Source organism: Hippopotamus amphibius, chromosome 1 (genome assembly GCF_030028045.1).
Source record: "Hippopotamus amphibius kiboko isolate mHipAmp2 chromosome 1, mHipAmp2.hap2, whole genome shotgun sequence".
Classification (NCBI taxonomy): domain Eukaryota; kingdom Metazoa; phylum Chordata; class Mammalia; order Artiodactyla; family Hippopotamidae; genus Hippopotamus; species Hippopotamus amphibius.
Window position 1 is genome coordinate 5,529,055 of NC_080186.1, and position 14,490 is coordinate 5,543,544.

The 14,490-nt window shown below is 44.0% G+C and overlaps 1 protein-coding gene across 1 annotated transcript in view; it reads left to right on the forward strand.

The window, feature by feature from the left end:
- The first annotated feature begins 327 nt into the window (after positions 1-327).
- PER3 (period circadian regulator 3) overlaps positions 328-14,490 on the forward strand; it is a 59,956-nt gene continuing 45,793 nt past the window's right edge. Inside the window, 9 exon segments of the mRNA XM_057746508.1 lie at positions 328-379; positions 382-453; positions 456-504; positions 935-1,080; positions 2,193-2,308; positions 3,552-3,750; positions 7,811-7,862; positions 10,520-10,662; positions 12,747-12,825. Coding sequence (XP_057602491.1) covers positions 328-379; positions 382-453; positions 456-504; positions 935-1,080; positions 2,193-2,308; positions 3,552-3,750; positions 7,811-7,862; positions 10,520-10,662; positions 12,747-12,825 — 908 coding nt within the window.

Sequence of the window (14,490 nt, forward strand, 5' to 3'; positions counted from 1 at the left end):
GGCCGGGGTCCCCCCGAGCTGCCCCGCCCGCGAGCCGCCGCCGGGCACCCGGCGTCAGGTTGTGTCTCTCCCGACACCTGTCACCTCTGTTTCCGCCCTCCCCTCCAGGGTGGACCTCCCTTGAGCGGAGACGTCCAAGGGTGCAGGTCAATCCTGGAGGGGAAAGCGCCCCCGGAGGGGCAGAGGGCAGTACTTGCCACTGCCGTCTTGAGATGATGGACGTGGTCTCCAAGGCGATGGCATGGACCAAAATGAGAACTACATTTCCATCGCCGGGTGCAAAGTAGCAAAGAAGCAGGCGACAGACCCAGGGCTGCCGGGCGGACGATGGATCCCTGTGAAGATCTAGAAACGTCCGGTGGTAAATCTCAGGACTCCAGGGGGACCAGCGCCATGAACTTGAGGGACCACAGCCCACAGGTCCTGAGGCCCTGGGGAAGGACTCTGCCGAGGTGTGAACCAGCAATACCAGCTGCGGGGCAGATTCGTGCAGACCAGCGACAGGTGACTTAACCTGATGTGTTTGTTGTTCGTTGCTGGGGCAGTAGAAGGGAAAGGCGGGCTTACGTCTTTTTATATTTTGTTTGTAAGCCTAGAAAAAAGTTTAGTGGGGAGACTGAAACGACCTAGAATGCCATAAGAAACTGAAGGAAATTAACCAAAGGTAGGGAAAAAGTGGTTAAGGAACTCAGCCACCGTTTCAGCTGACTCTAGGCTGAAGTGGGATTGAGAGAGTGGAAATCGTTTGATGTTTACCAGTCTCTTTAAACTGGGGTTCCCCACCTTTGCAAATGGGTAATGAATCTGTGAACAAAATGATCAGACCTACGTTAAGTGTTTAGAAAGCGGGCCTGACGCGAAATCCACTTGCTGTTCAGTAAAAATGGACCTATTGTAATCGAAAGTGTGAATTTAGAATTTTTTTATCTTACAGTGAACAGCAGGATCGAAACAGAGTTTCTGAAGAACTTATAACGGTTGTCCAAGAAATGAAAAAATACTTCCCGTCGGAGAGAAACAGTAAACCAGGCACCCTGGATGCCCTCAACTATTCCCTTCGCTGCGTACACAGCGTGCAAGGTAAAGGGGCTGCAGAGAGAATACAGTCGTGCAAGGACACCACCCAACTGCTGGTAAATAAACAGCAGCCAGGCCAGAGGAGCTGTCTGCGTGGTTTTATCCACAGAAATGTTTTGAGCGTTTTTGGTGCTTTATGTGAGATGTGTAAATCTACCCTGATGCCATTAGCACCTTAGTTTTTCACATTAGCACTTGGGGAGCCTTATTTGTGTAATAGCTTAGTAACTGTGCAGTTTTTTGCTGATCTGTTTCAGGAAAGTAGAGTTTGGCATAAGCACATTTTGAAGATTCTCTTTTTAAAAGAATGTTGTCTTCTGTGACTGTTAGGGGGAAAATGCTTTTGATTAAGTACATTTACATTTTCCTCCTGTAGACATACTTTTAAAATGCAGTCATGATATATCAGGAATTTACCAAATTAAAAACCAACGATTGTAAACATTTTTTCTTTTTATGACTTTTCTGACTTCTCAAAAGATTTTAAAAAAAGCACATTAGACATATATATACTACCAACTGTAAAATAGATAGCTAGTGGGAAGTTGCTGTATAACAAAAGATCAACTCGATGATGGGTGATGCCTTGGAGGGCTGGGATGGGGAGGGTGGGGGGGAGTCGTGGGAGGGAGGGGATATGGGGATAGGTGTATAAATGCAGCTGATTCACTTTGGTGTACCTCATAAGCTGGTACAAGAGTGTGAAGCAATTATATTCCAATAAAGAGCTTAAAAAAAAGAAAAAAAGCACATTCTGTAGCATGAACCTCTGTGGCTTCAGAGGTGGTATATACTTCCTGAATACTAGAGTAGTGCTTCTGCCATACACATGTCCTGTGTGTGTATTTGGAATTTTTGGTTTCAGTACCTTGTTTTGGTACCTTAAATGTATCTTGTTCCTTATGATCCAGCACATGCAGAATTCATAAAATTCAACATCTTAAGTTTGTGCCACTGTCAGTGTTTTAGGTGAGAGAAGAAAATGATCTGGTTTCAAGGACAACATTCTGAGGTGTCCTCATCCTAAAAAATAAGCCAACTTTAATAGTGATGAAAATGACTTCCCAAAGATGATGTTGTCACTGGACTACCTTTTTATTTTCTGTGTTTCTTAGCAAACAGTGAGCTTTTCCAGATTCTCAGTCAGAACGGAGCACTTCAAGCAGATATGACCATGTACAGTCTAGAGGAGCCGGCCCCTATTGCTTCAGGGCACACTTCCAAAAACACAGTAAGAATTCACAAATTTTGCCATATCAACCTGGGTGATTTTTCCTAATGACCTCGTCTAGATGTAGATTTTTAAAAATAATGACAGAGCATTTCAGTAACCACAATTCGAGGTGAATCATAGGAGAAAACTGCTAATGAGGCATTGCGGAGTTTCTCCCGCCCTTGCCAGAGAAAACATCTGAAAACAGGAAGCTGCATATACGGAGTAGTTTGCTTTGCTTCAGTCATGAGGTGCCTCTGTCTCCTTAGCATCCCTGAGTTCTCTCAAATTAAGAAAAAATAACACTGCAGAGTAATTTCCTGCATCTTATTCTAATCTCCGAGTTGTTAATTTCTGTTTATATCATTCTTAGTTCCAATACCTACTACTTCAAGTTGTAACAACTGGATTTTATAGAACAGGTGAGTTCAGATGCTGTCATTTTTTGTAGAATTTTGGAAGAGATACTTAGTATATCTTTTTTGAATCTCTTCATGTTGACAATTATTGAGCCTCATGTTTTGCTGATATGATGGAGATTACTTCATTTATGTGTAGACCTCAACCTGATTGTAACTTAAAGATTTTATAATATTGGAGCATGAGCTATCCCTACTGTTATAGTGTTTATTTTACTAACTGGTGTGTTCGTAGTACTATAGTCAGTGGTATGGTGATTTAAGGGGAAGAAAGTTTACAAAAAACATTTTCCCTTTAAGATCTTCAAAGTAAAGCTAGATAGGAAAACATATGCCAATGCTAGCAGGTACAAACTGTGGCCCATTAGATATAAGTTATGTTTATGTCTAATGGAACAAATCAGAGAAATGATTCTCATGTCATGAGGTTTGTCAAAGACAACATTTTGGAGCAAGTGAATCTTGAGCTTGGTCTTAAAGCCTGGCATATGCATTGGTGCAGAGAAGACAGTCCTTCCAGGTTCAGTTTGCAAAGGAGAAGAACTCAGAAGTGTACAGTGTATACCCCGTGTTTAGTCAGTGTAGAATGAGCTCTGGTGCATTGTTTGGCAGAACTAAAACCTTCAGAAAGAACAATGCAGGTTTTTCAGTGATAACTAAGAAGTATGTTGGAGAGTTTTGTTTCCTTTGCAGGGTGTATGTGTGAGTGTGTGTGTGTGTGTGTGTGTGTGTGTGGTGTATTTTAAGCTATAGATCATGGTAGATGTCTAGACGAATTTATTCAGGGAATATTGCTGTTTCGTATCTCAATATTTTGCGTTTATTTTAAATGTTTTTCGTAGGATACCTTTGTGGCAGTCTTTTCATTTCTGTCTGGAAGGTTAGTGCACATTTCTGAACAGGCTCCTTGGATCCTGAATTGTAAGAAAAAGTTCTTGGAATCCTGTCATTTTGTTGAACTGCTTGCCCAAGACGTGAGGGTGTTCTACATACACACTGCCCACGGTCAGCTTCCTTTATGGAACAACTGGACCCAAAGAGGTAATGGAACCAATGTTCAGATGTTTTTACCTTGCCTGGTAAAGATCAGTTTCATCCTTTCAGAAATAGTACACAAATGAATGCATTATTCAAAGCATGCAGGTTATATTTTTTTTCTTATTTCTTCATTTTAAAAGTCAGAATGTGATGAAAAATAGAGTTTTAGATGCCGCTAGTAACATAAAGATCCAATAGATTTGCTTTCATTTAGTCAAGTTAGTTTCACAGATTATATGCTGTAGATATGGTTTGATTACAACATGCTGTGTAGCAGGTTAATTGCTACAGTCTCTGTTCCCTTTACATTAATAAAATGAAATGTTTTTGCTCTTTACTGACTTCGTTATTTCTCTGCTTTGCTTTAGAGATAAACTTCCCAAGGTTAGATCTCTTTTCCAGTTTTCCTTCTCTGTTAAAGTTGTGAATCTCTTCATTTTGTTTTCCTCCCGAAATGCTGCTTTTCCTGAACTGGGCAGGGGAGAGGGTTCCTACTCAGTTTTCTTTGTGATGTTCAAGCCCGTGTAATCTTTCCTTCATCCACTCATTCACTTTTCATTCATCCTTAAGTCACCCTTTATTCCTTATTTAATATTCTTCATGAAGTGTCTCTTGAAGAGCTTAGTATAGATCAACTTTCTTTTTGATCTCAAACCCTTTTCTCTCAGTTTTAAAAAATTTTGATTACTTTATTACAGTAAAAAAACATTCACAGAATTTACCGTCGTAACCATTTTCAAATGTACAGTTCAGTGGCATTAAGTACATTCACACTGCTGTGAGACAGATCCCCGGGACTTCTTCCCCTTGCAAATCTAGAGCTCTGTACTCATTCTGGTTTTTAATCCAGTACTGAAGAAGTGAAGAACAGTCTTAGGGGGTTGTTTTTTCCATCACAGACCCTTGCCCCATCATCTGTGCACGTTTTACATAAGCTTCAGAAAAGACATCTGTCACCCTTGCTTTCTTCCATTCCCTGTCTCCTGCTCCCGTCACTCAGAAACACTGATTTCATTTCTCCTCCTCTTTCCTAAACATGTGTTTCCAACCTCGAATTGTCCATATTTGTTTTTCTGCTTTTGTTCATCATTTATTCATTCCATAGGCATTTATGCGGCAGTGGCCAGGAGCTGTTCTAGGTGCTGAGGTGCAGCTCTGAACAGAACAGATGCGTGATGCTAGTGGCCAGCTCTTTCCCATTTTCCCTCAGTGTCGCCCTACAGTCTCTTTCTGATCTTTTCATTTTTTTTTTCTTTTTGACCGCGTGGCGAGGCTTGCGGGGTCCTAGTTCCCCAACCAGGGATGGGACCCGTGCCCCCTGCAGTGGAAGCAAGGCGCCCCAACCACTGGACCGCCTGGGGATTCCCTGATCTTTTCACTTTCTTATCTTTGCTAATTACTTGTAAAAGCATAATAGGCCCTGAAATTGTTGTCTCTTGGACCTAAACATTTACTCACTCTGTGAAGATGGTCATCTAGCCTGCTCCTGACTCTGTACTTTCGCCAGACCCTCCTTGGGGGCTGTCGTTTTCGCTCCACACCGTTTCTGGGCTGTGCTCATGTTACCTCCTTCTGTCCCTTCCTTTGAGCTCATAGAACATTAAGAGGACATGGGAAGCTATGAACTTGGCAGTTGTCAGCTTTGGCCCTGTGTTAGAGCACATTTCAACTTAACGTTGACCTCTCAGAAGGATCTGACTGCTGTTTCTTTAGAACACACTTCCAAAAATGAGAATTCGCACGTTCCAGCCAGGTGCAGAAGTGACGCTGGGTTCCCATCTACTGTTTGAGGTCCCGTAGACTGGCTCTCTGTGTTACAGGACTCCTGGGGAATGCAGTTGAACTCAGGTGCCTGATGTGATATATAAGTAGTATAAGCGAGTTCACCTTACGGCAGAGTTGCAGTATTTTTTATGTGTAAAGAATTTTAAGCTTGGAATCTGAAGGCCTGAGGTTCTCATTGAAGCCTGTCCCTTCATGAACCTTGGAGGCCATTTGGCTTCTCATCGTAAAATGAGAATCATGGTTTCTGATGTGCCTGTTAGTACAGGGCTGCTGAGAGAAGGCAACAAGCTGCAGGCTGGCGAAGCCCTGGAGATGTTCGGAGCAGCCACAGCGTAAAGGCTTGTCTTCACTGCTGTCATCTATTCGACAGTTACTGGTTGCCTTCTCGGTGCTTTTGTGGATTAACTGAGCTAATCTTCACAAAGAGCTTGTGAGGTGTAGGCACTGGCATTCTCCCCGCTGGGCAGACACAGTAACTGTGTTAGTTTGGGTCTGCCCAGAAGCGGGATACTTACTAGGGGTGGGGGTAGGGGTGAGGGGATCCCTCAGCCTGCATCGCAGGCCTGGCCGGAAGGAACGAGGCTGGAGGAGGGCTGGGTGCAGAAGCCTTGGGCTGCAGTGCAGCTCAGAGAGCAGCTGGGCCAGGCACCCACAGGGGGTCCAGCCACCATCACGCGCTGGAGGAGCCTGGTGTCTCCACAGACTGGTCCTGCCTCTGTGCCTGCTGTGCACAGGCACGGTTCGGGGCAGCCGTCAATCAGGCACCCCGGGGCCAGCAGCTGTGCCCTTTCTTAGCTGACTTTGTCACGGAGGCACCACGGTCACGCTGCCTGTAAGTGTGGAGCCGGCCTTCACCTTGGCAGCGTGAGTCCAGAGCCCCTCTGGCACCACGGCTGCTGGAACTGCGGCTTAAAGCGGGAGAACTGTCCTCAGACGAAGGCGGGTATTTGAAAGTGGCACTGAGGGACAGTTCCATCCACGAGAATCAGCTTGGAAAGTTGAGGATATTTTTGAATCACCCTTATCTTGCCTTAATTCCTCCATGAGTTTATCTGAGCCCTGACTAAAACAGTTTCTATGTTAAGACGGTGGCATATCTTAGAGTAATTTCTGAAATTTACTGTATCAAGTTCTTTCATTTATTTCTCACAGACTTTCTATATGAACTTCTGGTTTCAGAATTCTGGGACTATAACTCTCACGGTTTCTTGAATTATGACAGTTTGGTCACTGGTCCCTTTACATTTAAACTGGAGGGTTTTCTTTAAAATCATGAGTATCTTTCTTGAACATTCAGAAGCCCGTTTTCTGATTCTTAGAAGTACAGATGCCTGGACCATGTTCGGTATTTTGGTTTTTTAGAATTCTCCTTGTAGATGCTCCTTCAGTGTAATTTTTAAAAAATACCTCCTTGGTTTTAAACATTTCCTTGGTTTCTATAAGTGAGGACTTTTCACTCAAGTGAACAGGTGCCCAAAAGGTATATATTCAGGGAGCTCTACCAGTGGAAGTAAAAGTAATCAACAAACACTTGAAAGTAGGTTCAGTTTCCTAATTTGTCCTAAGATGGGCAGATTTAGGTGTTTCTGAATTACCACCTCACAAATCAATGAAATAAATGCAAAAGTCAATAAAATTGAAGCACGGCCTTTGGCATGAGGGGTGTGCGAAAGTGTCATGAGTGACACTGAATTGGTACCATCTTCTGGAGCTTCGTTTGCCAACATACAATGAGAGTCATGAAATGGTCATACCGTTTAATCTAGGCACATAGCTCTGGGGAATTTATCCAAGGAAAGAAAAAACAATGAAAGAAATGTGTATATCTTTGACCTGAAAGCTCTAAGTAGTTTAAATTCCCAGTTTTTGAGACATGTCCAAACTGTTGCAGTGGAATAGAATATTACCAGCAAAATAGTTGTGTTGCAGGATGATTATGTTGCCATTTGAAGCAGTGAGTCCAGGCAGGTGTAGAAATGCAGACAGGACTGCAGGAGGTAGCAGGGAAAGGGCTCCGTCAGGTGCTCTCACGGTCTCACCTGAGGTTACTGTCCAACAGGAAAGCCCTGAGAAAATACTAGGTGGGACTAGGTCTCAATGAGGGGGCAGAGTCCTGTTTTAATCAGGAGTGGCTCTGTCTCTTAAAAGAGTTTCCTGTTTGTTTAGCGATATTAATCAGGAGTGGCTCTGTCTCTTAAAAGAGTTTCCTGTTTGTTTAGCGATGGTTTGAGGAGGAGCCACTCGGGGGCAGGACGCTGACGCCTGTCTTTGTTTCCAGTAGCCTCTCTGTATGAATTCGCTCCAGTGAACTCCTTTTTCTCTAGGATCCGGTGAGTACTAGGGCTCAAGGAGGCCAGGAACAGGGGAGTAGGCTCTGGGTTTTATTTATTTATTTATTTTTATTTTTTAATTGATGTGGGGTTGATTTACAGTGTTTCAGGTGTACAGCAAAGTGATTCAGTTACATATGTGTATATATATATTCTTTTTCAGATTCTTTTCCGTTATTGGTTATTACAAGATATTGAATATAGTTCCCTGTGCTCTACAGTAGGTCCTTGTTGTGTATCTATTTTGTATATAGTAGCCTGTATCTGTTAATCCCAAACTCCTAATTTATCCCTCTGATTTTATTTAGCACTTATTTTAATTCTTCTGTATTCAGCTAGGTCTGTTGTGGATACAAAAGACTTGGTTCTTGCTTCAAGAAGTTTGTATTTTGATTGAGGAGAAGATACATGTACTCCTGAGAAAAGCAGGTAATAATGCAGTAGGAGAAAAGACCAGAAAGGTCATTCTTAACTCAGGGGCATGTGAGAATCACTGGACGTTAAGTATCCTTTCAGATGACCGTTGTTTGGGGCTCTTTTGTTTTTGTTTGGTTTTTGTTTTTCAGTCACATTTAAAATTGATTTTTAAAATTTTGAACCACCTGCAAGAAAGCAAGATAGGTACGAGGGTGAGTCAGAGATTGTTCACACTCTGGTTATGTTAAAACTTCTGTGAATCCTACAGCCAGAGTGCAGATGACTCACCCTCGTGTATTTATGAGGACTTAAAAGGTCCAGCGACAGTGAACTAGAAGAAAAGAGATCAAAATTGGAATAGTTTATTTCTGGTAGAAAATTAGTCTTGTGTCATCTGTGCCACTACCTCGGTCCCAACCCTCCTCCCCATTATTTTGAAGCAGATCTGAGATCTCATGTCATTTCCCTCCATCACTATTTCAGAATTTCATCCTCATGATAAGGTTCTCATCGTGCCTCGAGGTGCTCCCGTTGTCCCTTTCTGGCCAGCGGTGGCTGCTGGTTAACTCCACTAACTAGGTTAGCTCCTGGCCTGGCCAGAGTCCCCAGTGGTTTTGACGGCTTCCATTGTTGCAGACTTGCCATCCCAGGCTCAGCCTAAACGGTTCCTGCCCCAGACCCAGGTCCTTCATTTCTTCAGGGTCCCCCATTCCTCATGCCAGGAGATGGCATTGCTCACCTGAAGGCCACATCCGGGTGGGTGGTTGCTATGGGGTTACCATTGGTTCAGGAAAGTTCAGTGGGTAGAGAGAGGGCATTTTCATTTCTTGGAAGGAAGTATCATTGATATTGTGGAAGGCTCGTGTCAGGTGCTTTGCAGAAGGTCCTGTGTTGGGGCGGGAGGTTGGAGTGCGGGGATGCTGACGTGGTGCAGCTAGGGGATGGCGGGTCCCGGACCAGGCGGTGGAGGTGCACGTGGAGACACTTTGGACCTTCTGGATATTTCTGTAGGGGAGACTTACCAGCATGTGTTGATGGGTTAGTTTGGGGCGTGAGGTAGAGCAGTTAGGTGACATGGGAGTCTAAGGCTCATGGTGCCATGTATCAGGGAGGAGGAAGTTGTAGGAGGAGCAGCTGCCTGGAGAGCAGAGGGCAGGACGCGTGGCTTAGTTGTAGGTGAGTGTGTGATGTTGACTAGAAATCGGCCTCGTGATGTTGCTGAGGTATCGGTCCAGAAGCTTGGGTTTCAGGGGAGAAGGCCAGACTAGAGACAGACGTGCAGGTCATCAGCGTGTAGATGGCATTGAGAAGCCCAGGACGGGATGAGCCTGGAAAAAGCACCCACGGAAATGGGAGGGAGCCACCAGCACGAGTACAGATGCTCACAGGTCAGTGTCAGGAGAAGGCGCTCTTCTCAGCGGTGACCTAGGAAGCAGGGTCACAGCTGAGGGTGGAGAAGTGGCAGGAGTGTGAGGAGAGAAGGAGAGTGGGTGGTGGGGCCCCTGGGCAGCCAGAGACCCCCTGAGGATCGGTGCCCATGGTGCTCAGAGAGGAGAGGCGTGATGGGCAGAAACGGGGGAGTGTGAATGCCGTTTGGGACGCTTGGTCAATCCAAGTGGAAACGTCCTGCAGGCAGCTCGGGTGATCTATCAGAGTGGACGTCTCTGTGCTCCCTGTAGAACCTCCCCGCCCTCGGGAGCCTCCCGAGAGTGAGCGCACGGACTCTGTGCCCACTGGCAGCGGAGAGGGTGCGGCCCTGCTGTCTCCCTGCCCCAGGCTCCCTGGGCAAGGGAGCAGCCGAAGTGGGACTGGATCAGTCCTTTGAATGGGGGTGTAGGAGGAGATGACGGAGGGCTGGCTGGGGGGCACGATCCCAGGGCACCCCGTTTCCCGTCAGGTGGCACTCGGTTTAGACACACGCGAGGAGACAGACGGCTGTGCCTGCCCCTCTTCCCAGCAGGAGCGGAAAGTCACTCTGGGAATTGGTGACCAGTCCACACTTACCACTGGTTCTCCAGAAAGCTGCTTACTCATCAGGTAACAAACGAATATCATTGCCCTTGAGTATTGAAAATTGAAACTAACATTCCCCTTCTTTTACAAATAAAATACGTTTAAACATTGTAGATTTGGACATGTCTCCCTTGGAAATGACCAACAGAACGTTTTCCTCAGCCTTGCTTCATGTTGGACTAGGTGAACGCGTCCAGACCAGCACTAACCAGTTTTCTTTTCCCCAGGGGAGGTGAAGCCCGGGAGCCGGAGCAGCCGTACTGCCCCTTCCAGATCATCCCCTATCTGATTCACGTGCACAGCTCGGCCTGCCTGGAGCCCGAGCCCTGCTGTCTCACACTGGTGGAGAAGACTCATTCCAGTTGCAAAGGTAGGCCAGGAGCATCTGTGCGTAGTTCACAGTGGCGTGTCAGGCTTAGATCACATGTGACGTGTCTGCACATCGGAAGGGAGCACGGGAGAGTTTGTTCACTGCAGCCACTGTCTTCAGCTCGGCCGGGGGCTGATTTTCCCTGACGTCTCTGTTTGCCAACCTTGACGTCTTGTGTGGTGGTCACCTTCGAGGACAGCACGGCCCAGGGGTCTGAGCCTAGACTCAGCCACAGATGTGCAGTTTTCTGGTCCTTTCTCTGCTGGTGACCGTCCTGTGTCCTTTTGTTTCTGTCTTTTGTGACAGAAGAGCGTGAAAATGGTTGCACAGACAGGTCAGGAGAATGAATCTATTTTCTTAAAGTCTTCCGGTAGCCCCCGGAGTAAAAAGTATAGTTTATGTCTTCTGACGGCAGAACAACATCACTGACTTCATATATTGGTGCAGAAGCAGCTTCCATTTATTGTTTGAAATTATAGTCAGTTCTGCTGTAATGTGACATATGCTTTCCTAAAACTTATCATCCTGTGCAAAAAAGTTCACACAAACCACAGGGCTTATGGGGACAACTGAATTTAGGAGCGCGACACTCAAGTAACCATGTGTTAAAAGTAAGACAGGAGGGACTTCCCTGGTGGTGCAATAGTTAAGAATCTACCTGCCAATGCAGGGGACACGGGTTCAAAGCCTGGTCTGGGAAGATCCCACATGCTGCGGAGCAACTAAGCCCGTGCGCCACAACTACTGAAGCCCACATGCCTAGAGCCTGAGCTCCACAACGAGAAGCCACCACAATGAAAAGCCCGTGCACTGCAACAAAGAGTAGCCCCCACTTGCCACAACTAGAGAAAGCCCGCATGTGGCAACGGAGACCCAATAAATGAATTAATAAATAAAGAAATAAATTTATTTTTTAAAAAAGATAGGAATCTCATAAACTGATAACACAGTGTTACACATTAAATGACTAAGAAATGCACAAATGATACAATAAATGCGGCTCTTCGCTGTGGAAAAGCCCTGCGGTTTGCGGTGCACGTGGATGTGGGAAGGGCTGCAGCTCGTGCGTTCCTGCGAGGGGTGGGAGGAAGGTCGTCTGAAATCAGATGGGACGTTCCATCACCAGGTTGGACGGGCGTGGCTCAGGGCACACCTGATGCACGGAGGCAGCAGGTCGATGTTTCAGGTGTGTGCTTGTTTCTCCACGTTCCTAAGTGACTCCTTTCGACGAAGTGCTGTTTTCTGCATCCACCTCGTGTTTCCTGCAAACGAAGTTGTGCAGAAGCAAATGGAGCATTTACAGCATGCTCACGTGGTTCCCTAGCATGTTAATCACTCCATTTTCAGAGCACAGTATAGCAGCACTGACCACACAAATGTTATTACACAAATTTAAAATGTCCATGTGGTACTGAGGTTTCACATCCTATTCACTTAGTTACGTTCAACCTCTAAATATGATGACACATTTTCATCCTGAACTCTAAATTACTCCAGCTTCGACTGTTAGATTATTTGTGGTGAGTAAGCTATTCAGTGTACACAGACTTTCTCTGTTTAAAATTAACTTTAGGGACTTCCCTGGTGGCGAAGTGGTTAAGAATCCGCCTGCCAATGCAGGGGACACGGGTTCCATCCCTGGGCTGGGAAGATCCCACATGTGGCGGAGCAACTAGGCCCATGTGCCACAACTACTGAGCCTGCATGTTGCAACTACTGAAGCCCACCTGCCTAGAGCTTGTTGCTCTGCAACAAGAGAAGCCACTGCAACAAGAAGCCCACGCACCACAAGAAAGGGTAGCTGCCACTCACCACAACTAGAGAAAGCCCATGTGCAACAGTGAAGACCCAACACAGCCAATAAATAAGTAAATAAATAAATAATTTTAAAAAATTAACTTTAGTAGGCATCACGTTTTGACCTAATTAAAGTGTAGTTAATAATGAAAATAATTAGCTTTGGCTGCTCACAGGCCAGGCCCCTAAGTGAGATTTCTGCCATATCAGATAGAGTTTGTTCCCTTTTTAATGTAAGTGGATAATTAGATATTTGCCTTTAAAACAAGCTTTTCTGTTCTTTATAGTGCCTCGAATCCCAGTGGATAAAAGAATTTTTACTACCACACACACCCCCGGGTGTGTTTTTCTTGAAATAGATGAAAGGTAAGTACTTCTTTAAGCCTGAAAGAAATTTATTTCTGAAAATAAATAAAATATTTAAAAGTTTACATCATATTTAACATATGTCTACATGATGTAACTGACATCTGTCCATTTGCCCATTTGGTTTTTGTTAGTTTGAAAGTTGTGTTGTCTAAATTTTTAATGTATCTTGCATGTTATACTTCTAAGGTTTACATGTTATCATATTTGATTTCAAAGCTTTAGGTAAGTCAGAAATTTGTTTTTCCATTTTGCAGAAGAGGACAGTGAACCTGGGCCACATAGTATATGATTATGTTCAAAATGAGACCAAGGCTCTGGCCTCTGAGTCCTGTGCTAGTATGTTATTTGCACTTGACGAATGCTTCCCAAACAGTTTATAATAAATTTTTATTAGTCTGAAATGAGGGGGGGAAGAGAAAGAAAAAAAAGGCAGATTTTTTTTTTTTTGGTAGAGCTGTGTTTATTCAGTTTAAAGAATTGTTCCATATTTTGAACTTACATCCTTCCTACTGTTTTTGGCTATTAAAATAGTTTTTCTTGTTTAAACCGTTAGTGATGGTAGATAATAGTTGTTGCTTGTTGTTTTTTTAATACTTTTATTTGGAAAAATAAAAGTGTTATCTCCTGTTGTACCTGCTGTTTCCCCCACATTTATTTAAAAATTTTACTTATTTGTAAAATCTGAAAATCCGAGAAGCAATGCACTGTACTACAGATAAGCATAAAGCGAAAATGTCAAAAAACCCGGCACAGTTCTGGTAGGTATTAATTTTGGTTTGTAAAAAATTTTAACATCCAGGGAATTCCCCCGGCGGTCCAGTGCTTAGGACTCGGTGCTTTTGCTGTGGAGTGCCCGGGTTCAATCCCTGGTCAGGGAGCTAGAGTCCAAAAGCTTCGTGGTGTGGCCAAAAAAATGAAAGCTTTAAAAAAAAAAGTTTTTAACATCTGCAAATGGGTTTGTTACCCATTTTTTACCATTTAGTTATCCTGAAACTAAATAGTAATTAGTGAGATACTTTGTATAATATAATCTGTAGAAAGTAAGAACATTTAGCTAAAGATATTCTGAAAATAGCTTAAGCTTATTGCATTAGAAAGTATTTGTGAATTTGTACACATAGAAAATGTGTATGGAGTCAGTTTTTTTTAAGTCATCTTGAGTGTCTGTCCATCAGAATTTTCCTATGCACCTTTATCCTACACATGTCTTTGTGACTGGTTGTCTATTTGATATTACCTTTTGGGAGACACTATTTTTGCATAATTTTAATTATTCTGTGTAAATTTTTAGCCTGCTTTATTCATCTCACATCATAAGCATTTTTCTATGTTATAATGTGATCTTTGTAGACTTTTTAAAAGGCAGTGAAATGGAGGGCATCAGAGGCCTCTGAGGAACTTATTAGCCATGTAGACTCTTAGTCTTACCCCAGGAGTTCTGATGTAGTAAGCTTGAGGTGAGCCCACAGATCTGGTTTTCGGAAGTTTCACAGGTGATTTTGATGCAATGGGTCAGATGACCAACACTCCTTAGATTGTGTGACTGTTTCCCCACAACATAGGCACTCGGGTCGTTTGTTGCCTGTGTAAACGCTGTAGTGAACGTGTTTTGCAAACCTTTTCTCATATTTAGAGTTTAGTTGAAAAGTATTTTTGAAAGTA